The sequence below is a fragment of the Perna viridis genome, chromosome 12 (assembly GCF_037379345.1).
Source record: "Perna viridis isolate PV_CMFRI_1.1 ecotype Kerala chromosome 12, ASM3737934v1, whole genome shotgun sequence".
NCBI classification, from domain to species: domain Eukaryota; kingdom Metazoa; phylum Mollusca; class Bivalvia; order Mytilida; family Mytilidae; genus Perna; species Perna viridis.
The window spans coordinates 30,930,001-30,954,024 of NC_142456.1; the positions used below are offsets into that span (position 1 = coordinate 30,930,001).

At 33.0% G+C, this 24,024-nt stretch overlaps 1 protein-coding gene across 4 annotated transcripts; it reads right to left on the reverse strand.

Moving 5' to 3' along the window:
• Nucleotides 1-15: 15 nt before the first annotated feature.
• Nucleotides 16-20,579, reverse strand: LOC148602009 (mitofusin-2-like). Of its 4 annotated transcripts, XM_088555921.1 has the most exons (18): nucleotides 20,425-20,553; nucleotides 19,819-19,953; nucleotides 18,684-18,940; nucleotides 17,729-17,843; nucleotides 16,839-17,001; nucleotides 15,528-15,649; nucleotides 14,455-14,563; nucleotides 13,716-13,820; nucleotides 13,153-13,306; nucleotides 12,449-12,516; nucleotides 11,510-11,631; nucleotides 10,351-10,582; nucleotides 8,087-8,189; nucleotides 6,791-7,011; nucleotides 5,434-5,577; nucleotides 4,203-4,399; nucleotides 3,392-3,526; nucleotides 16-3,027 (listed from the first exon to the last, which is right to left on the reverse strand). In XM_088555921.1, exons 3-18 carry the CDS (start codon nucleotides 18,907-18,909, stop codon nucleotides 2,958-2,960), a joined length of 2,286 nt encoding a protein of 761 aa, XP_088412047.1. In that variant the 5' UTR covers nucleotides 18,910-18,940; nucleotides 19,819-19,953; nucleotides 20,425-20,553; the 3' UTR covers nucleotides 16-2,957. The 4 variants fall into 4 exon arrangements, with proteins under 4 accessions (XP_088412047.1, XP_088412046.1, XP_088412049.1 ...); XM_088555920.1 differs by lacking the exon at nucleotides 19,819-19,953 and having other exon boundaries at nucleotides 20,425-20,579; XM_088555923.1 differs by lacking the exons at nucleotides 8,087-8,189; nucleotides 19,819-19,953 and adding an exon at nucleotides 9,018-9,120 and having other exon boundaries at nucleotides 20,425-20,579.
• Between the last annotated feature and the right edge of the window lie 3,445 nt (nucleotides 20,580-24,024).

The window sequence follows — 24,024 nt, forward strand, 5'->3', positions numbered from 1 at the left end:
GTAAAAAAAGACTGCTTTCAGATAAAGTTTTATTATTTGCATTTCAATTTATCTTGTATACATTTCATTGACAGCTGTGTGCAGGTAAATTATACAATACCACAAACACATGTATATCTCACAAAAAAAATCACACACATGTATGAACACTGAATAAGACTTGGAATAAAGTTCAATATGGTACTGTTGACAAACCTGCTTTCTTAGAGAAATTATCTTTAACCATTTTTATTTCATGTTTGTTGGGACATATCTAACACAGGAAAGCTAAGCATAATAAAGTAAAACATAAGAGAGCTGTTTCATTGAAAGATATGAGGTACCCGGGGAAGGCACATTTCCAACCAGGGCAGCCACCCATAGAAGTTCTATTGATGTTCTGTATTAAACTTTATATTTTGTCAAGAGACTTGCACACCCACCGATATACAAATAAAAGTTCCTTCCCCTTGTTTCTCATCTGAAACAGCCCTAATGAAAAGGTCCACAACCTTATTTTGTTAGTATCTCTGACAGTTAAAATTTTCAATTCTGAAAATTCAGTTTTCAGAAAAAAGAAATAATATTTGGCAAGATAAACACAAAAGCTACATGACACAATCTAATAAATTAAACTGAGAATATAAAAACATCAACAAGAACAAAAAGTTTTACATTTCATCACCGCAAATTATTGTTTATAACTAATGGTGAATATTTAAAAAATAACAGCAACGATTTCAAAAGGTTTGTAAAGGTCGCTGTGAAAATATGAAGAACAATAAACATGTATGTATACTGCATATGAATAAAACCACTATACAAAACATCTCATACTATTTTGGAACATGCACTATCAATTTCACAATATTTTGTAATTCATTCAAACACCTTAAAATCATGAAATTCATTAACACACAATACCTATATTGTCTCATTCACCTAAGCATAATTTTCACAGGCCCTTGGGACCAAAAAAAAAGAAAAAAATCATTAAATCATTTTGTTTCCATAATAGAGTTATGAAAAAATATCATTAAATCATTTTGTTTCCATATTATTATTATGTGTGTTCTCAGACATGTCCGTTTGCTATTTAATGCTGTTTATACTATGCCCAGAGAAGGAGATAGACGAAAAACTGGGCACAGTATAAACAGCATTAAATAGCAAGACGTCTTAGAAAACACATAATAATTCAAATATGGAAATAAAATGATTTAATGATATTTTCTGTGATTAAAAATTTTTTTAAAAATCCTGGTCCCATGGGCCTGTGATAATTTTTAGTTTAAAGTCTTTCCATACTATTTACCCAGATATAACTTAATTGGATAATTCATTTTTAAAATCAAGTACAAAATTTTATCCACTACATGTATAAAGATTTTATAAAAGATTTTTAAGATATATATTTTGAGTATACACAGTGGTAATATTGTAATTATGAAAGAAGGCTGATGCCAAATAAGAAATGAAAAGTTGAAATACATGTTAAAACAAAAGAAAAAAAAGGTATACACACTCACTATTGACAGTACAAAATGTATATTATATGTGTAGAGAAAACTATCAGACAGAACTATCAGGTTTTGGTCCCTGCTACCTTGAACACTCTTTAATATTTGACATTCTTAACCAAAAATTTACAGAACTCAGGAATTACCTTAAAAATTGATATCAAACCTTTCAGACACATATAGCTAAAATACATGTAACTATGACCCAACTAATTATAGCAATTGCAGCTACATGTACATATACACAAAGAGCAAGTACAATGTAGTTCTTTTCACACCACATATTTGAATACAATGTACAACAATATATTTAAGAAGCATCATGAAACCATATACATGTATGAGTTTCAAGGATGATTTTTTTCTGCTTTTTAGTGGAATTCCACCAACTGAAATCAGGATTTTACTGTTACAATTCTTTTTTTCTTACTGTTTATTTATTTCTGATTTTACCAATTTCCACTTTTTTGACAACTTTATACAATCATCCCTGAAATAAAACAATAACATGTAATATTATGCTGTTAAGTTAACTGAAGACTCCAGCTGTTAGGCACACACACAAATCTTCAAAAGGCAGATACTCTCAAATCCAAATTTTTAGTATAAGAAAACAAATTTCCACTCCTTGTTGTGAGTAAAATAAATATGAATGAAGTTTGACAGCTTTGCTTTTTATATATGTATTACATGTACATATTCAGTAAATCAACAAAACAAAGATGGTTCCTTGTCAATGTATCACAGATTAAACTGACTTTGGATAGGATTATATGTATGTACAGTGGACCCTGCCTAACCCATAACATCATTTAGCAATTAAAAAATGATGTTTCATAAAACATGTTCTTGAAATACAATTATGTTAGTAAACTTGATACTTTCAAATGCTTTTCAACACATGCCAAAAGTATTAACTTTAGAACCAACCAAAAATGTCAGACTGCTGTCAATGGAGAAGTTATTGCATACATTAAAATATTTCAATTTCACTATTTCCGATAAATAGATGAATAAAATATTGATAAATTCCCATTTACAAGATTCCATTACAGAGTATTAGACAGTTGGACTACAAAGTTCCCACTGTAGTTGATATTCAGTGATGTCAGAATAAACAGATAAGGAAGCAACCATTAAATCTTTATGGGGAGGGCTAGGATCAAATCTGAAGTAAAAAGGTAGGACAATCATGTATGGTTAAAATAAATCCAGAATGAACAATTGGGTAAATCCAGGACAGGCTTAGAGTATAAAAATAAAATGTCAAGTCAGAAATAACAATAACATATATTTTCTCACCCCCCCCCCTCGCCCCCGGCCAGGAAATTAAATGGTTGCTTCCATAAGACAGTTTTCAACAACAATAGCATTTATCTGATTTGTAAACTGCTGATCATATAATTCATTGAATTTAGAATATCACCACAATGGCATACAACAGACGTTTTACAAATGTTAATCATTCTGTTGAAGGAATTCCTCTATAAAAGCATTTAATTCTTTGTCTAACCAATCAGCTTTGTTTCTGCAAAAAAAAGATTTGATTTTAATAATCTAAAATATCAAATCCGAAGAATTAAATATTAGTGAAGTTAGAGCTATTTAGAATACTGTAAACTTAACCTACACACGAAAAGTACATTACACAGTCATTTTCCATACAATATCATGTTTGGAATGCTGTCATTCCTGCATTCGACAGTAGTTAAACATTTTCTGCTCATTCGATCAGTAAGAAAAGAGTTAAAATCTTCAAAGCAAATGAAAAACAAAGAAATTCATGCTAATTTTTGTACAAGATTTTCAAAAACAAATCAAACATTCAAGACCATGAGAATTTTGTAAATCTTAAATTACCTTTTTTTCTAGAAAATAAACTTATAACTTACCTTAAGCTTTTGGCTTGTTTAGATGTGTCTTCAAGTCTTCTAATATCTTTATCCAATTTGAGTAATTCATCTTTTAAATTATCTTTTGACATGTCAACATAATTACACAACCTGGCAAAAGTGGAGCTCAATTCTCTGTGGAAAAAACGAAATACTTTAGTACATGCAATACAGTGAAACCTGCCCAAACTAAATTTCGCAGGTTTACAGATTTGTTGAGTGTAGGCAGGTGTTAGGTTTTAAAGGTTTAAACATTTAAACTATAGAGGAACTTCAGAAAACACCAAGTTTGGACAGGTTTCCATTTAACTTGGGATTTGTTTGGACAAAATATGACATCAGACAAGAGACAACCACAACAGTAAGATCAGAATGGAACTGAACAAGTGTTGTTAGGCCAAAAAACAATATGTCTGGGACTTAAGTATCTGTCTTTATGTGATACACCCCAAAAAAGACTACATCTTTTTACTTTTGTTATTAAGTTGCTTTATATGTATATATGATGAAATGTATAATCATACATTCCAATCTGTCTGCTCTTAAGAGATAATTCACACTGAAAACCCAATGGTTTCTACTGTATCATAGTGTCATTACAGAGTATCTCCCTTAATTTTGAATTCTATATAATTTATATCTCTTATGAACACAGGTTCTATGAAAATCCACATTGTTATTTCATGTTTACTCAAGCCTTTTAAATCAAATATCAAAATAAAAATAAGTAGGCTTTCCAACCATGTATCATATTTTGCATGATTCTTAGCTGGAGTACTACTTTTAAAGTTATTCTAAATGAACCACTTACTGTTGTACTTGATGGCTACAATTAGAACTGGTCAGATCAACAATTAGTCGTAGTTTACTGGCAGCATACTCCACATACTGAGACTTAAACCGCCTTTCCTTAGCTTTATTTGTCCAGGACAGCCATTCATACATATATAACAAACAATACAGTGATCCAATAGCAGCAACCACTCTCCAACCAGCTACCTTTAATACCTGTCAAACAGGAAAATTACAACCAGTCCCTTAGTGTTCTAGGATTTTTCAAAATTAGGTTTCCATGGGAAAACTCTAAATGAAGATTAGCTTTTCCACAGTTGAAGTTAACTTGCCAACCTGAACAAATTCTATACATAAATCAAGCTTTCTAATTGCCAAAGGGAAATTGGGGCATAATAATCAACTTTCCCACTCAAAAACTGTACTTGAACTGGGTGACAGATACTTCCTCTGCAGATTGTAATATAGAATTATGAAAATGAAACCCTTTTTATTGTGTTTTGTATAGTTCATTATTTTGTGGTGCTTGTACCTTTTCCATCATTTGTATTTTTGTAGTTGAGCGTAACATGTGTAAGTCAGTTGATAGAGGATTATGCATAATTTAGTTTCATTTGTGTTTTTGTAGTTGAGTGAAAGTAAAATGGGTTTTGAATAATTTAGTTAACTTTGTATTCATTGTTACTCCATGTTGAAGGCTTGACAATGTTCTTTGATAAATTTCAATAGCAATTCTATTACAAAGACACATATCACTCATGTTGATTGATTGATTGATTGACTGTAATCTAATTTCCTATAGCAAACATTCATGCATTAAGGTCTGGAAAGATTCACAAAACAAATAGCTAAGCCTAATCTTTACAGTGGTACTAGTAGTTCACAGAAGCAACAGACCACAGGTAGGCATGACATAACGGACACGTTATTCTGACTCAGACTCTGAGTGACTTTTAACTAGTTTTAAAAATTCTTGGCAATTTAAATCTCCATTTCGCTGCCTAGATTATGCCCTGCTCAGAGCCAACTAGTCACCACTAAATCCCTTAAAAATACCACATGTCTAGCTGTGAGGCAGACACTACCAATCTTAAATATAACAAGAATGGATATGGTGACTATGTCAAAGATACAACAACCCCAACATGATGAAAAATGTCAGCTCTGGTGTGACTTGGCTTGGAATTTTGAACCCTGGATCTTCTGTACTCCTGGTGAGCATGTGACCATAAATCATTTAATTAACTCACCAAACCAGCAGCTATAACACCACCCATGGTAGATCTGGATGTTATTGTTGCGAAGGTGGTGATGACAGACATTAACACCTGATTATCCTGTTGTTGGAGCTCTGCTCTCGGTGTCATGGGAGTGCCACTTATTGGTCGTTGAATCTGAATAAAAAGAAAATTAATCTTCTTTAAATTTGATAAGAAACTTTGCTTAGCTTAGTATCTATTAGTAAAAGATTACTGTTCAAAAATTATTGGGATGTTTTTACTGTGAAAATGTGAATGGCATTATGAAATTTTTAACATAATTGATGAGTAATATTTCTCACTACTGCAGAAGTTGTAAAATATATTTTTTATTTAAAATTACAGTAATTAAATTTCAACAAAACACTGTTCAACAATTTTCAGTATGCAGTGGTCCTAAAAGAGCCTGTAAGTTGTTTCAAATTGGACATAATATGCCATTCAAATTGATGGTGGGTTTAGAATTTTAACGTTCAAGAGTTATGGCCCATTTTTCGCCTGCAAAATTTAGAGGGAGGCGTATTTGTTACCACCAACCACTATATGTCTAGTTATGATTGGACATGTGTTCAGTGAGTAATAATTTGGCAAAATTAGGCGAGTAAACTAACCTGAAATATTCTTTCAAAACATTACATATACATTTATACATACAGCAAATTGAAGGCATTTCCTATGCAAGTCGTAAGTTTTTTTTTTGCACAGTTTTTAAACTAATACTGAAAATAAGATCAGGAAAACATAGACATCTCCCCCATAACAATTCTGTGTTAATGCTGGAGATTTAGCTGCATATATTTCTTCTTTTTTGAAATTTAAGCATAAAATTTTAACAAATTATTCTTGTCAAAACATGTCGTGAATAAAAAAAAATTCCGCGAATCTCTTACCTTAAGAAAATTTTGAGAGGCGGATCTCACACTTTAAAACTCAAAGATTAACATGGGAAAAGCAAATCCTTACAAAATGTTCACAGTTTATTGATTACTTTAACAAAACAAGTCAGTATGAATATAATTGGTCTTAAACTACAAAAATGCTTTACACTAAATTCCCATACATGTATATCTAAATGTACAAAAATAAAGTTTTGATTATGCATCCACTAATACAGAAAGTTGACATCATCAACTAAAATTGCATACAAAGTATGTCCCGTCTACATAAAGCCACATACCAAATTAGAAGTCGATCCATCAAGTGGCGGTCGAGGTGATTGTAATGAAATTCAAAAGGACAGATTGGCAGACGGACCAATGAAGAACAGACTAGGGGATTCAAATAAACCACCCACTCAGATTGACATGGTTGAGTGGAGTATAATTTCTCAATAGGTACCAATACTTACATAAGAACTACCACCTGATAACATCTGCTTCATTCCCCGAGATCCTAAGAATTTATGCACCAATGACGTAATTCCGAGAGAAAACCTAAATTGAATATCTTCTTGGAACTCCGAACACAGATTTCTACAGTCAAGTTTATATGCTATTTCAAAGTCACGTTTTGGTAAAGAGTTCATTAGCTGGCTTTTCTCTTCTTCTTTCAACAGGGCTGCCAGTCGATCTTAGAAAAAATGGAAAAACATATTTTGTGGTTGAAAGCTGCTTTTATCAGCAATTCATAAGTTCTATTTCACTGAAAAGTATCTTAACAAATTAAAACCAATTCATTTTGTTTAATATTGTAAGTTTAAATTTTTTTTTTCCATTCAAAATTAAGTCCCTTTAAATTTTTCAACTTTTTCCCTGAGCCATCACTTTTTCAAATTTGAATTGGAAATGCATTAAATGAAATCAATAGGGCTGAGTGTTCCAAGGAGCAAAGACTTGCATGTACAATTTTAAATATGTATCATCATTGAGGTCCTTTCTCTAAATGAATATTTATAAAAAACACTTTTAAAATAATGACTTCTACAATCGAGGAAATTTCTCTTTCAACAGTTTTCTTATGAAGTAACATAACTTTCTTGTATTAAAATATCGCATAAATGACCCAACCAAGATCTGAAATAGCTTATAAAATATGAGAGACAGCTTTCCATATAATAAACAGATTTTACAATATATAAAAGCATAAAACAGAAGGTAACAAAGCTTACAGACTAACTGAAGACAATGTTTAGACAATCCATATATACTTTACAATCTACTGATTGAAACCATGCAATACAAAGCACTAAAATGGAACACTAGAAGTTACACTAACAACCACTTAATCACAAAAAGGATATATACTATAGAAGAAGCTACAAAAATGATGATAAGATTCATATCAAATCTGCATAGTATTGCTAGGTGTTTTGATTTGGAATTTTCAGGGTCAGTTCTAGGCACAGTGATTGAATTTAAGGGGAAATACTTGCTAAATGCCAGTTAAAATTCAATTTTCAAGTAATTATTATTTCCATTTGCTAAACTTTGCTTAAGGGATTCTGCAAATTTTAAATGTGCAGTAAAAAAATAACTGAAGAAACTCAGATTTTGTGAGTGGAATTTTGTATTACTAGCTAATTTTACATAGTGGAAATATTTCTTAAATTTAATCCCTGGAGCATTGTTAGCTCAGTTATTTTGATATTTTATCTAGTGCAGTGTTAGTAATAGTAGTGTAAGTCCTGATCCCTTTTACAAGGTACCTGTCATTTCTCTTTGTGTACTTTCTACATGCCGCTGTAAGACGCTCGAACATCTCAGTTGTACATTGCGTCCCAACCCTTCTTCCACATAACTATGCAATTCCTATGACAAAGATGACATCATGAATAGCATGCCATGTGATACTTCCCAGAATTCAATGCATGTACCCCATGATTCAAATGACATTTGAAATTTTTTTTGGAAATTCTTCATCATTGGCACCATTAAGAAATGACAGAATTTTAGTTTAGAATGGTTAAAATAATTGAAAGCGTGTGAAAATTAAAAAAAAAAACACTTATTAATAAAGAAGGCAATAAAAGAGAAAACAGTGCCATGAAAAAAAGAATCCCAAAAGTGACAAATGAAAGGAACAAGTCCATTCCATGGTTTTTAACTCTACTGAAATGAACCTGTCCCTTTAGAGTTAGATATACCTTGTAAAATAAATAAGCCTTACACCGAAACACCTTCAGAATGCATCCACAGATATTTTTTATACTTTTGCATGATTTTAAATGGAGGAAAATTTGACAAGTTAGATATTCTAAACAATTTATGTCAGTGGTACTCCAATCAGAAATTTCTCATGTACATGTACATACATGTTTACAAAAAAAATCCATACACCAAATGTAAGTCTAAAATATCCAACATCTGAAGGTATTATCATGATTTTGTAAAAGCATAAACTTTAAAACAGAGTTCTCTGTAACAGATTTTTTTAAAAAAAGATTTTGAATGAATAAATTCCAAAAACAATTTCCCAATTTTAAATTTATACAAAAGCTAAAAAAACTCTGTTTGTTATCAAGGATACATACATTATCATGCTACAGGGATACAAAAAGGGCAACAAGCCATGTGACCTTTACAAGGTCATAAGGTCAACTTGTAAAGGTCACAGCAGTGTAACAATGCCAACAATACCTGTGATTTCCCCTTCTGTGTAGTGAACTTTTTTCATGACATCACTAGAACATTTGCCAGTTAAATTTCTACACAGAGCATGATCTACATACTTGTGCAGTTCCTTAAATCATTAGAGTAAAATATAAATATGGGATTTTCAAAGGTTACTCAATGGTTTTTCATTTGTTTTGCTGTTTTTTGTTTGTTTTGTCATTTTCTTTTTGTTTTTGTTTTTTTTTTTCATGTCAAAATATCCCATCTATTATTCTTTCTGTGGTCTTTTTATGTACAGTTTTTTTTTACCTATGAGTCCATGAGGAGAAAAAAATCAATGAAAAAAACTGTTAAAAAAATATCAAATTGAGATAAAAAAAAATATGGTATATTTTTAAAATATCTCTAAGGAAGTCATACAGTCAGATATATAACTCTCCACACTGTATACTTTTGCAAGTACTTAGTTGCACACAATAAGACGCCACATAGCAGACCTGTTAATGCCACTTAAAGAGAATTTGTATCTCTTGCGATATTTCATGAAAATAATCCACAAAATCCTTATTTTTGTGTGATTTTAATATTTTCCATTTTAACATGGAGAGATTTACATTCTGTAGAGCATAACTTGTCAAAGTTTGTAGAAACTACTGAGAATATGTACATGATGTAGACTTAAACACCTCTGCATGTAGCAGAAAATTTTTAAAACAATCATTTGGAGTGTAACAGTTTCAAAAGTATAAAAATCAAATGCCAACAAGTACATGTAGTTATTGCCTTCAAATGTATTGTAGTTGCATTATTCTAAAAATAAAACAGGAAGTAAAACTGAACAGTGAAAAACTGAACCAAGAGTTTTTAGATACTTTTTCTTAGAGAAAATATATATTTCAACATATCAAGATTATTGCATTATGGCGTGACTATTAAGTACTTCTCCTTCTTAAAATCAGGTAAAATGTGTGTAAGGTGTGGCATATGAAGAAAAAATACACAAGAGATTTTATTGCATGATCCAAGTATTCATACTTCATAACCTAAAGAAATTACTGTCAAAGTGTTTGTAAAGTTTGCCTTTTTAAGATATTGATAGGTCAAATTTAGTTGAAATGCACTACGGAAAAATGGCGGGAAAATTTTCATGCACATTTTCCTTATATAAGCAGTCAAAAAATATCTACGGCACCAATGCTTCAAGATAAATTTTAATAGCTTTTCGATGTTTTCTAGATGTATTTGAGTATCTTTTGAGGCAAGAAAGACCAAATTGAGAAAAATGATGAGCCACTCATTGCCTGATTCTTACACAGAATAGTACTTAAAAGATGATAAGGTAATAATAGTGACATACCTTTTTATAAACATTAAGTACAAGATTATCGGGATGGAAAGGTCTATCATACTCATCAACCAACGCTGATAGTCGTTTAATCTCATCATTCAGCGCAAATGATACATTCCGTTCTACTTCCTCAACCATATCCTTAATCTTATCTTTGATTTCATTTGTTAATAATATAAGCTGCTTCTCCATATACTCCAACTCATCTGCTGTCTCTTGTCTTGTCTGGGCTTGTTTTTCACTAATAAAAAATGTCAGATCATGATCAATTTAAAGTTTTCTTTGTCCACTCTTTGTCATGCAAATGCTTAAGATATATATACATGTACTTCCTGTAAAATACTTCCTATTATACTTATCCTAGACACTGTCCTAGATGGCGAAACAAGTATGTGATGTACAAGTCTTAGCAGGGAATGACATCAACTTTTTTTATACTTGTCCTGTCAGGCCATTATATGACAAATTTCACTTGTCCGAAAATGATTATAGCTTGTCCCAAATATTGTCTATACTTGATACATCAGGAAATGTCAGTTGTTCTTTGGGCAAATATGATTTAGCTTCTACTTGTCCACAAGTGAGTAAAACTTGTCCTGGGCAATAGGTCAACCTTTAATGTCATACCCTGCTTAGTAGTAAAACTTGTCCTGGGCAATAGGTCAACCTTTAATGTCATACCCTGCTTAGTAGTAAAACTTGTCCTGGGCAATAGGTCAACCTTTTATGTCATACCCTGCTTAGTAGTAAAACTTGTCCTGGGCAATAGGTCAACCTTTAATGTCATATCCTGCTTAGCAGTAAAACTTGTCCTGGGCAATAGGACAACCTTTAATGTCATACCCTGCTTAACAGATTACCAAGATGAAGTTATCTACACATGCATTCATATGATCTATGCTAAAAATAGGAATATGCATGTCTCTTTAGTAAGAAATGTCTGTTCAATTGAAGATTTGCTATGCATGAATTTTTTAAGACATAATCACAAATAAATGTGATTTTCACATGAAACATTCCTGTAAAATTCACAGGAAAGCTGGATTAACATAAAATTTAGGATAACTCTGTCACAACTTGTATTTGCCGAATGCAGGTGAAAATCATGTGAAATAATTTTGTATGTGTTTACAAATTTACCTTATACAAATAGGATAAGTTTTCTTACCATGCTTCCAGACAATTATTATAAGTTTTATCCATGATATCATAAGATTCTGCTGTAATTTTCTTTCCCCTCTCTGAGTGCGTCTGAAATTTGGTTTGTACAGCTGACTTTGATATGCAGGACTGAAACAAAAAACCCATACATTAAAACAAGGAAACTAATAATAATTCAAAACGTGATAATAACATACATGATTTGTATGCACAAAAATAAAGCAGAAATAGACAAAGTTGGAAATGACAAAAAAGGTAAAACCTGAAAAGCAGAATTTAATATCAGAAGCAATTGTCCAATAAATAAATAATTAACAATACAACATTGAACTGAATGTTCCCCTGTAGTTAGTTAGTTAGTTAGTTTGTTAGGGTTTAACATCCGAACAGCAATATTTCAGCTATATTCAGACGATGAAATGATGATGAAAAGAAAAAGGGATGGGACAAAAGAACAATGGCGTCGACAAATTTTGATTGTCACTGGAAATAGGGGGAGGTGGGTAGGGTTGGGCAATTTAGCCTCTTGTGGCGGAGCCCTATGGTCCCTACTCCGGGAGAATACCACAGTAGGGTTCTTTAACGTGCGAGGAACGTGGCATCCTTCCCAACACGGTGCACCACTATGGTTTGCGGTCAGGTTTTCCGTATTATAGCCTGACAACCCCAAAATGTAACAGGCGAGGGGTACCCCATTCCACCACCTGGGGCACACATCCCAGTTGCTCTGTGGGCAGGGCGCCCTAGCTCCCGGCTAAGGTTCTCAGCACTATTTAGTCGCCTTTTACAACAAGCTTAGCGCTGCTGCAGGCCTATTCTTTTAACACCCGGACCTGCACGGGGCGAATGTTCACCTGTTAAACTGTGTAGTAATTATTTTTTTGGTTTAATATGCAAATGTTAAAAAATAATATGTCTACCTGGATATTTGGTTAATAATACGCACCTCGAATGCTCTCTCAAAATTAGCAAATGCAAACAATCTTTCTGTGTGATTCTTTTGTAAAACACCCGCTGAAAATTAATTTTGAAAATGAACAAATCATGTAAATAGAAAACCATTAATGTGTTTATTTACATAATTCTACTGTCAATCATAATTGTTCATTCAATATATCCATTTCAAGTTTTATTTATGATTCTTCTGGTTCTGAAAAACTGCCCTAGACAGGTTAACATGTCAATAAATTAATAAAATTTCCATTGCAGTTTACCGAGGTGTTGTTGTCTAAATAGATTCTCAATATGTATATGACATTTTGGAAAATAAGTGGCAAACTAAGCACTGGTACTGTTGTAGACTTTTTGAAGAATTGGACAATGTTAATTAAATTACCATTATCTACAAACTGGTTATGGTGGCAAAACAATGGTTTAAAACGATAGCTAATGTTTTTAACCTAAAGTCTGTGTAAAAAAAAATTACTGTTGTTTTGATTTTTTTCTTTGAATATTGCCAGCTTCCAATGGACTTAAATCATGTTAAAGCTGGATTTTCCTCCTTTGCAAACATTAGACAATATTTATCTTCCCTCAAGTACATACATAAGATATATGGACAAACAATTAATAGAAGGATGAGCAGACAGACAGACAGACGGACAAGTGGTCAGGTGATACTTAAATGTGTGTATCCCCCAAACAACTTACTAGGAGTAGGGGTCTGAGCATCTTCATGCAATCTACTAATCAGTGCCTCTTTTGCTGACACAAAAAATATTCTATTTTTAGCCTCTAATTTATCAGCTACTTTCAATTCATCTGTCAAGAACTGAGTATTTCTGCTGTAATGCTGCTCTTTAACCTAAAAAATGTTTTTAAAATTCTTCATTAATGATGCTGTGAATTTAAAATTAAAACTTATTTATGTGCGAATGTGAAATAAGTATAAATTCATCTGAAAATGTGCATATGAACCAAAAGAATTGTCTAAATGCTACAAACACCACAGCAATGCCTTTTGAAGTTAAACAAAAACCTAGGCATTAAATGCTTCGAGGACTTTGATGTGGCACAATAAAGTTCCCGATAATGTAAACCAAATTACTTTGGTTTCCAGAGTGTCAATTCAATTTCACCGCAATTTATTTTCACACTTTACACTCTGTTACACATTTATTCCATAATAAAATGACTTTTTCTGTCTGTAATTTAGAGAGTCTACAGCCGAAAAGGGTTCAGTTTAGACAGGTTTCACTGTGCATGAAACAAACCTCATCAGCATCCTCTTCATTGACCGAGACATCCCATCTGTTCTGGAGGATGAAAATGTTTGGCTTAGATAACCGGGAGCTCACTTTGTGGAAAAAATTCTTCTCCTACAAAATTAACAAGCATTATAAGAGTATGCATGACAATACCAAGTCCTCTACCAGAACCATTTCTGTAGAAGAAAATGCAAACTTCAAGCCATATTGTAACTGAGGAAAAGGGTAGAAAAATGAGTCTGTGTTCATTTGCTAAATCCTAGAGCCATAACTCAGCAAAAAATCAACTGACCAGAACATAATTTGGATTTGATCCGTAACTTGTCATGGTTAAGCAGTGTATCAAGTATCAAATGTATATCTGCAAGTACAGAAAATGGAGTTATTGCATAAATGCTATCAGAACTTATTTGCTGGAAGGATGGAGTGCAAACCTTAAGTCTCCTATTGCATAAGTCAGGGATCAATATAATCTTTTCAGAAGACAGGAAATATATAAACTTGGACAGCATTCTTAAAATAACAATTAACTTTATGAAGGAGTGTTGGCAACTCAGAATAGATGTATGATTCAATTAACACTGTCACATCATGTGCAATGGTAGTATTCTTGTCAAGCAATAACCATTTACTGCAAATGTGTGTGTAAAAAATATAAATGTCAAATGTATTAAAAATATTTAAAAAAAATAATACTAACATTGATGGCATTTATTATTTTTAATAATAAATTCTAACCACTTACAGTTTGCATGAGAGTAGATTCAGCATTTCCAACCAGTACAAAAACATCGGCATCTAGACAAAATTTATCAATCCATGAGTCTAAATCTGGAGTTACATCTATACCAGGACTGAAATACAGAAATATTATAATATAAAAAAAATAACTGAAATGATGGTACATGTAGTACTGAATTATTAATACAATGAGATTGGATATGGTGAATATGTCAGAGGCAACAACACCACCAGGATGAAAAATGTCAGCTCAAGGCCATCCATGGATCCTGAATGAATGACGAGGAAACCCTCACACTAGAGGACAGGCTGCAGCTCGCCCAAAAAACATTATACACAGGTACACCAAAATTTTTATCCCCATATACTACAGCAACATAAAAGTAAACTGAAAGTAAAAACAAAACAATACATACAGAGGCCAGAAATTCCAGACTTGGGACAGGTACAAAAAATGTGGCGGGTTTAAAATACTTTGGCATGATCACAACCCTCCCCATTTTAAATCTGTCCACTGAGGAAAAATACATTTCTGGTATCTACATCATCAATCAACCTTTTAAAAGGGATAATAAGGTCTTGTCTAAATACATGTGTTGTGAATTTTTATTCTAAATAACATTACAAGATTTCCTGTATTTCAATAATCTATGACGTGTTTGATGACTGACGTTAGGGCATTAGGAAGGAGTTTGCACATTGGGCCTTGGAGAAAGGAGTACTAAATTAAGCTGTACAAAAGTTTTTGTTGGAATATAGAGCTACAGTGATTTATAACTTCAGTCTGTACTTGTAACTATTCTGACATTGTATGTACAAATGACACGAGCCTTGGAAACATTCACTAATTTGCCATCAGTATATACTTCTTTGCCAGTGACAAAGCATCATTCACAGACTTTATCAGTTTTGCATTGTTCAAGAGTTGTGACAATTTTATATAATCAAGATCTGTTCATTAAATCATGGTTTTCTACATGCTTCTCTCTATATACATAATTATGAAGAGAACACACCGTTAGGACATTCCTGTTTTCATAGGCAGTCTGATTTTACATGTACAAAAGAGCAAATTACCTGTCAACAAAGACCACATCCTCTCTCAGCAGACGACACTTTTCCTGAGGCCAACAGATCCTGATCAAGGCATTCTCTTTCAACTTCACAGAACTCAAATTTGAAGCTAACTGTTTGATTGACTGTAAAGGAACATTAAAATGTTAGACAAAAGAAGTTTGTTGGTATACTTTTTCAGAAGTCCTTTATCTAAAAAAAAAAACTAGTTACTCCCTGAACTTCCTGTATAAGGTAATGTATTTGTTTGAAGTTTTTTCTATAGATTTTGTTCTTTTATTAACAGTTTCACTTATTTATTTTGGGGTCTTTACACCTTGCTTTATGGTATGGGTTTTGCCCATCATTTTTGAAGAAAATGTGGTGACCTGTAGAAGTTCAATTGTTCATTGCTTGGTACTTGGTGGATGACTGTCTCATTTGCAATCATTTCCTGTTTTTATGTGATCTACTTTAAAATGTACTCATCTGACCTTTAATGATATATTTGCTGTATTAAACAGATATATAAGTACTCTGAACCAGGAAGAAAAAGTAAAATAACTCAAGGCAGTCATAACTCCACATCAAGTTGTAATATACAATATCAAAAGTGATAATCTGTGGTAACATTCTTGTTAGGGCTTATATACATGAAAACAAATCTACAAAACTATTTTCACACTGAAAAGATCCATCACTGACGAAAAATGCCCTACATGTAACAAGCATCAAATGGAAAGTAAATTTTGGGAAATTCTGTAAACTGCTCACATGACCTCTTAAATTAAAAAAAAGCAATATTTTAGACTTCTGGTGAAAAAAAGCAATATTTTAGACTTTTGGTGAAAAAAAAGCAATATTTTAGACTTCTGGTGAAAAAAGCAGTATTTTACACTTCTGGTGAAAAAAAGCAATATTTTAGACTTTTGGTGAAAAAAAGCAATATTTTAGACTTCTGGTGAAAAAAGCAATATCTTACACTTCTGGTGAAAAAAAGCAATATTTTACACTTCTGGTGAAAAAAGCAATATTTTACACTTCTAGTGAAAAAAAAGCAATATTTTAGACTTCTGGTGAAAAAAAGCAATATTTTAGACTTCTGATGAAAAAAAAGCAATATTTTAGACTTCTAGTGAAAAAAAGCAAGGATGATCAAAATCAATTGGAGGCAAACATCAGAGAATAAACTTGAAGCACAATGATACACCTGGAAGTGGGCAAAATGTTGCCCAAGATAGGGATGACTAGTGAAGATGTGCACCTGAAGGCACTCAGAGAATTAAATAATATAAAAAGTATCATGTTAAAAGTACTAAATCATTAACTTCCTACATTAATACTCTGTCGTTCAGAAGAATCATCAATTAGAAGGTATGCATCAGCACTATCAGTCCCTTCAACTTGTACAAAACAATGTGTAGTGTGACCAATACCACTCGGTAAAATCTTATCCCTCAACATAGCATTTATGACTGAGCTCTTCCCATTTGAAGTTCTAAATGAAAAAAAAAATGAAAGAATGCATTTGCATAATTCAAACAATTGAATAATACCATATCATCTAAGTTAAGATTGGTATACAATACATCTAAATGTATAGTTAAAATGGCTCCGAACTCACCCAGGTTACACTCATGTGTGTTAAGATTGGTATACAATACATCTAAATGTATAGTTAAAATGGCTCCGAACTCATCCAGGTTACACTCATGTGTGTTAAAATTGGTACATAATAGATCCATATAAGAAAAAATTACTATAAATTCACCTCATGAGTCTTGCTATTGTTTTTGCTATTATGCTTTCACTTTATGTTATAAATATGTTCTTCAAAAGAAGGGTACGCTAAATAGACAAATATTTTATGTAATAAAACTAGAAATAAAATTTGCATTCAAGAATGAAAGGTCCTGAACTTTTTGCATCCTAACTGAAAGGTCCAATGCAAGAAAGTGAAAAACCCTCATTAAGACGGAGGAGATTTTTACAACGTCTACAAACAATGCCGAAATCGGCAAAATCAGAAGTAAGTATACAGTAAAAAAAAATTTGAAAATGCTTCCTATGCATATTAAAGGTTTGAGTGAAACAGGCATGAAAACTCTCAATCAAAGATGCAATGATGACTGTGTCACAAGAGATTAAAAGAAAATAGGTTAACTCAATAAACATTCTACAATCTTAATGATGATGTATTTCACATTTTTTTCTACTCAGTTTACCTTCCGAAGAATACCACTTTCATGTGATCTCTGCCAAGTTTCTCTATTATTCCACTGGTCATCTCCAGGAAACTGTGAATAGTTTTACATTCTTCATTTTCAGGACCTTGAGTCTCTGAAATCAAAAATCAGATGTGAAAATGACATAGAACATGAACAAATTTCTAATGAAATGCATATGCTAAAGGTAAAGTTACACTGTTAAAAGGCTTAGCACATTTAATGCTTCTAGATACATTACTGCAAGAACATTATTTCCTTAATTTTCTTTTTATTTTTTCTATATCAAAAACGTCATAGTTCATAACATGCTGCTTTGTTTGATTCACAATCAGGAGTATCGTCAAACAACGTGCTCTACAACATTACGATAAAAGTTCAAATTCACTGGCGAAAAAAATGTAGTCATTGAAATACCCTTACTATCGTCTGTCTGATGTTTCATTAAATAGTCAGATACCATTACAATTCATCTGTATTTTTTACAAAATTTTTCAAAATATCAAAATATCCGATATCACTGTTAGTGTAAATTCCCACGTGTTATTAATAAAATTTGTTTCTTCTAACAACACGCACAATTTTAAATTAATTAAATAAACCAATCAAACCATAAAGAGTGTCAACAAATTAATTTTAAAAGCCACACTAATAGTTGTTAAAACACACTTCGATCATGATTTGTAATAAAGCAATCAGTTTTCCAACTAATTAGTTGACTTCGAGACAACAGGGTTAATTAACCTCGAAGTCCTATCGAGTGGAGTAATTAATTACCTTGAGTTATCCAAGGTTTCGATTCATCCGAGTTCGAGTCATCCAAGGTAAAATTGTATTGGAGTAAGGAGAGTTTTGCTGGGACTTTGTAATTAATTTGAGTTATCCGAGATTTCCACTAATCCATGTTCGACACATCGAGGTTCGACTATATATGTGATATATACTTTCTACTTGCCTCTCAAAAACTTTTCTGCATCTTTTACATATTCAGCAATGCCTTTGAAAATGTCACTGCTTTTGCTCTTTGCTTTGGCAAAGAATTTCAGTGGGGAAGATGGCCGGGAACTGTGACCATTTCCTAGACTTCTTGGTGCATCTGAGATGTCCCCTTGTCCAACATGGCCAAAAGGACCAGCAAAGGACTCCACATTCCTAAGGTTTCCAGACATGTTAGCTTTCATTTAAATCAAGTTTACTTGAGTGAAAAGGATTCTGAAATGAAAATGATAACAAAAACCATACTAACGTGACTCATGGTAACCAAGAATCAGTAAGCCCAAGTTTTTTGGTAGAGGAATCAAAATTAAGAGAGATAAAACTGTGCATGATTTTACAGATCAAGTGAAGTGAACTTTAAACCACAATGTGTTAAATCAATGTGACTCTTGACTAAATTTTGTTAAGACACATCTTACTACCTATTTCAACAGTGACTTTGGTAGACATGATGTTCATATACATGTAATGTAATGATTTTGAATACATGTTAGTTAATATTTTTGATACTATTTTCTATACTGGTGTAAGAACACATTTAATTGCATGTATAACATTTTAATACAAGATATGTGTAGTTATAATAGTTATAATAGGTCTGTTATATATCCACACATTTCATCAGAAATCATGATAAGTTTAATTAGCCCATACTGGACAATAATTATCAATAGTCATTATCTAAGATCTGGTGGCTTGATGAGCCCTACTAATAGTGTCCAGGTAACAGATACATGTACTGTGTATTGCATCAGACTCATTAACATACTGTTACTATTTTTAAATGGTGTTGCAAAATCCTTACAAAAAGGGCAATTCTGAAGAAATAAAAAAGGAGCGAGGGAAAGAGGCGGGGGACCATTATTAATGAGTACAGGAGAGCCTAAGAGTGTAAGTAAATGTAATTAGAGTGAGTGTTGAGTCTTATGTATTTTTGTAAATTGTAAATTGCTGCTTTTCTTTAAAACAAAGTTGAACTGCTTGTTCATTTTGTATTATTTCATTTAAATCTATTTAGACTTCACTGATGATCCATCTTTTGGAAACATGGACTGTATATTATTATTTAAGTAACCTTGAATTTCCAGTGTTACCTGTAAGTTTGGCTGGAATTTCTAGAAACAGTATCACTTGGCGACTGTCTGTCTCAGTGTCTGTCTACTATTTTGGTCAGTGTCACTTGTCTCCATAGTCAATATACAAATTGTACAGGTAAAGACCTAATGTTGCTGTAAGTTAAGTTTAACTCATGAGGCGCTTAAGCTTGACGTTGTCAACTCTTTTCAAGATATTTACAGTATTTTTTTTTCTTCCAAGATATATATATATAAGGACATGTTAAGTGACTTACTACAAGCAACAGGCATTGTGTGTCTAACCATAAGTCCACTGAAGTAATATCAAATTTCAAAAGGTTCCTTTTAAAAATGAAAGTAGACATACATACTTATATTTCAATGCAGAACACTTGAACCCCTTCTCAAGCAGTGTGGAATTTTTAAAAACAAAAAATACAATCGTAACACGTTTGTGCAGAATTCATTGCAATGTGATTGTTTCAATCCCTTTCATTCGTAACTAGTAAAGGACAAGATAATTATTGTGTAAACAAATACATCTATGACATCGCAAGGGCACATTTGCGCAATGCTCCCATGACTAAATCTCAGTTTTGCTTTTGATAGGCAAAACAAACTTACAAAAGTCCTTTCAAAACAGCAAAGAAGGAGTACAAGTTGTATTATTTATGTCTTTTTCTAAACATTTTCATTCAAACAGACAGGCATGCCGTTTCATAAGGTCGTCTGTTCTATTGAATGGATAATTACATAGAAGTTCCGAGTAGAATATTTAGGTACGGTTAAAACTATTATTGCACTTTCAAACCTGAGCTGTTAAACATTGAAAAACCATAAACGTTGATTTATTGTGCTGATGGAGTCATGTATGTCTATATCAGTGAAAAAAGCCTTTGATATTTTTGTCTAAAATTCCTCCACTTTTAAGACTGTTTTGATATTTATTTTATTTGTTTTTTTGTGTTGTCTGTTTTCTCAGTCTAATCCCTGTCCATGAACTATGAATATCCTGTTATTCTTTCTTACTATTCTGATCCGATGATCTCTTTGCTTTGACTTCAACTAGGGTTTTATTTACCAGCACTCTGTGGAATCAATAATCTTGAACTGTATTATTTGTTGTTTTTTTTTTTACAGTTTCTTATAGTCTACAATAAAAATCCATGGTTTTGATTTGTTTAAAAAAATATATATATAAAGCTTCCTCTGCCTTTTAAAAATAAATTATAGATTACAAATGTCTTCTCTAATTAAAAAAAGCAGGAAATATCAGCAGTGAGGTTTAACATTAACATCGGCCGAATTTGCTTCACAGATTTACGGAGAAGGGACGCTCGTTGAGTTGGATATATATATATATATTTTTGTTCTGTTCTGTTTTGTTGTTTGTTTGTTTGTTTTTAAATACAGGGATCAATACAGATACTTGCCCGGTGCAAATGGGCCCGCTGGGATACGGCGTATCGGCACGAAGTCTATTTTACTTATATCACTTATCTTATCATTTTCTCTGTATATGGGGTTACGACTGAATAGGGATGCGAACGGCCACAGATTCACCTTTCAAATGACCATTGATTGCATCAGAAATTAAGAATTCCAGTGGAAAGTTTCCTTTATATATCAACGAATCTGTCATCAAAGCCCCACGTGGAAGCGACAACAAAATTCATAAAAGTCTTGATAGGCTTTTTAGAATCAGTTTTAATTGGAAAATTATGTATACTTCCATGATCCATCTGAATTAAACTCGTCTCTTCCATGCCAACTTCCATAAAATTAAACAGAAGTTGACATTGCGTAAGAAAAATGTTTCGTATTTACATGTACTTATCGACCGAACTAGTCAGTGCTGTCTGCGCGGAAGAATTTCTCTGCTGTTTTTAATTTGATATTTACTTTATAGGTCTGGCAATCCGGAAATCTGATGCACCATTTGTTCTTTATTTTTTATCCTTTACCTTTGTAAAAACGTATTGATGAATTCGGAGGAGTCCTAACATCACAATATGGAAGTACACTAAAGTATAATTGACGACCAACGCTGAAGACCTGTTTTTACTTGTTTTCTATCTCTAACTTTTTTTCACTGTTAATAAATTGCAATTACTGATTTTGAAAGGTTTTTAGTTTATTTGCTGTTAAAAAGATATCGAATGCAAAAAATACTGGTTTATTCATATTTAAAAAAAAGAATATTCTACTAAGGACTATACTAAAGTCTTCTGCACAATAGCCCCTCTGAGTATGCATATATAGACGATACTCATTATAGGCCTGTCTCTGGAAAGTCATCCATCTTTTACTCATCAATTTTTTTGCTGACTCCTTATTGGCATTATGAACATATTCATGCAAAATCTAGTCCATAACTCCTTAGATGGTGCTATAACGTAAAGACCCAGATGGGCGGGTCTATTCATTATCAATTTGACTGCAAATTTCTGCCAGCGTCTGTCTCCGTATCCAGTTATCGAGGGCCCTCTGATCTTTTGATTGAATGCCGGGCACCGTAAGTTGTGGACGGGATACGACTGGGTGTCGAGCTCTTCTTCTGGTTATTACCTCTTCATGACATGACATCACTTCTCCCGGAAGAACTACCCCCGGTATGTCTCTGGTGGGTTCTTCTCTAATATTAACTTGTGCGGCGCTTCTTAATGCGGACGTTGCACTAACTGGCACTTCAGTTTTAGTAACCAGGTTATCGGACATGATTTCCTGAATGTCGTTATTTAATTCGTCGACACACATTGGAAGCATTGGTCCTACTGGTATGTTTCCAGTAGCTGCTGATGGTCTGAACCTTCTTTTTCTATTGCCTACGACAATAGTGGGTTTTACATCTAATGGAGTATCTTCATATTCCAAATCAATAAGCTCAAGTTCTTGTTGATCATTGTTAAGTGAACTACTGATTGATCTGGTATCTTCTGCTTGGCTTCCACTTACAATTGAAGCGTTTGATGCAATACTAAACGGTATTACTTCAGTCTCATCTTCATTACCATTTTGAGTTGATCTTGGCGCGGGCTGATTTTGGGTCCGTTTACGAATCTTTAATTTCGCGGAGAGGAATTCGCGAAAGTTCGCAAAATTCTTCCTTTTGACAACATTTTCCTCCTCTGGGTGCTTTATTTTAGTGCATGAAGCTCCCATGATTTCCGAAATTACGAGACGAATTGAAATCCCGAGCGCTTGCTTATAGCTGAGACTGCGAGTTCCCGAAATGCAGCGCTGTCAAGAAGACGTCGCCAGGAACACCATTGTCACACTCCCGACGCATTCCGCATAGTACGATCGGGGAAAAGCCTCGTTTTCCTCGTTACAACTCATTTTATATACTAGTTTATTTTTTCTAACTATTTCTGTGATTTCATATAAGCAATTATTTACTAGTTATTGCATGAAACTGTCGAATATACATGTAAATATATACCCTACTGTTTATGGAAAAGTTGCGACATATTTCTTAATTACAATCGCCAAAATAAGTGTGAATGATAAAAAATACAAGCAACCCAAAACAATGGAAAATATAATAATACTATCATATTATTCTATGATACATATTTCGCAAGCGATAAACGCTAATTAGGACTTAATATATTTTGTTTGTTTGTTGGGGTTTAACGTCCGAGCAGCAATATTTCAGCTATATTCAGACGATGAACATGAAACGGATGATTAAATGAACATGAAATGAAAAAAAAGGATGGGACACAAGGATAATAGGGTCGACAAATTTTGATTGCCACTGGAAAAAGGGGGATGGGTAAGGTCGGGCAATTTAGCCTCCTGTGGCGGAGCGCAAAGGTTCCTACTATCGAATACCACAGCAGGCTTCTTTAACGTGCGAGGAACGTGGCATCTTTCCCAACACGGTGCACCACTATGGTTTGCGGTCAGGTCTTCCGTATTATAGCTTGACAACCCCAGCATGTTACAAGCCAGGGGTACCCCATTCCACCACCTGGGGCACACATCCCAGTTGCTCTGTGGGCAGAGCGCCTAGCCCCCGGCTATATTTCTGAGCACTATTTAGTCGCCTTTTACGACAAGCTTAGCGCTGCTGCAGGCCTATTCTTTTAACACCCGGACCTGCATGGGGCAGGACTTAATATATATAGATGAATTGAAATTCATACACACAAAACTCAAAATTCAATGTATTTACTAACTTAAATCCAAACCCATGTTTGTCATTCCCCTTGCTAACTG

What these genes read in the sequence shown, in the direction of transcription:
- LOC148602009 (XM_088555920.1), bottom strand. Translation starts at nt 18,909, where the DNA reads ATGAAAGCTAACATGTCTGGAAACCTTAGGAATGTGGAGTCCTTTGCT. An exon ending in ATTTTGAGAGAGCATTCGAG is followed by an intron (nt 11,632 to 12,448) that starts GTGCGTATTATT and finishes TTTTTGTTTCAG; the next exon opens with TCCTGCATATCAAAGTCAGC. An exon ending in TACTTAATGTTTATAAAAAG is followed by an intron (nt 8,190 to 10,350) that starts GTATGTCACTAT and finishes TCTTTGTCATAG; the next exon opens with GAATTGCATAGTTATGTGGA.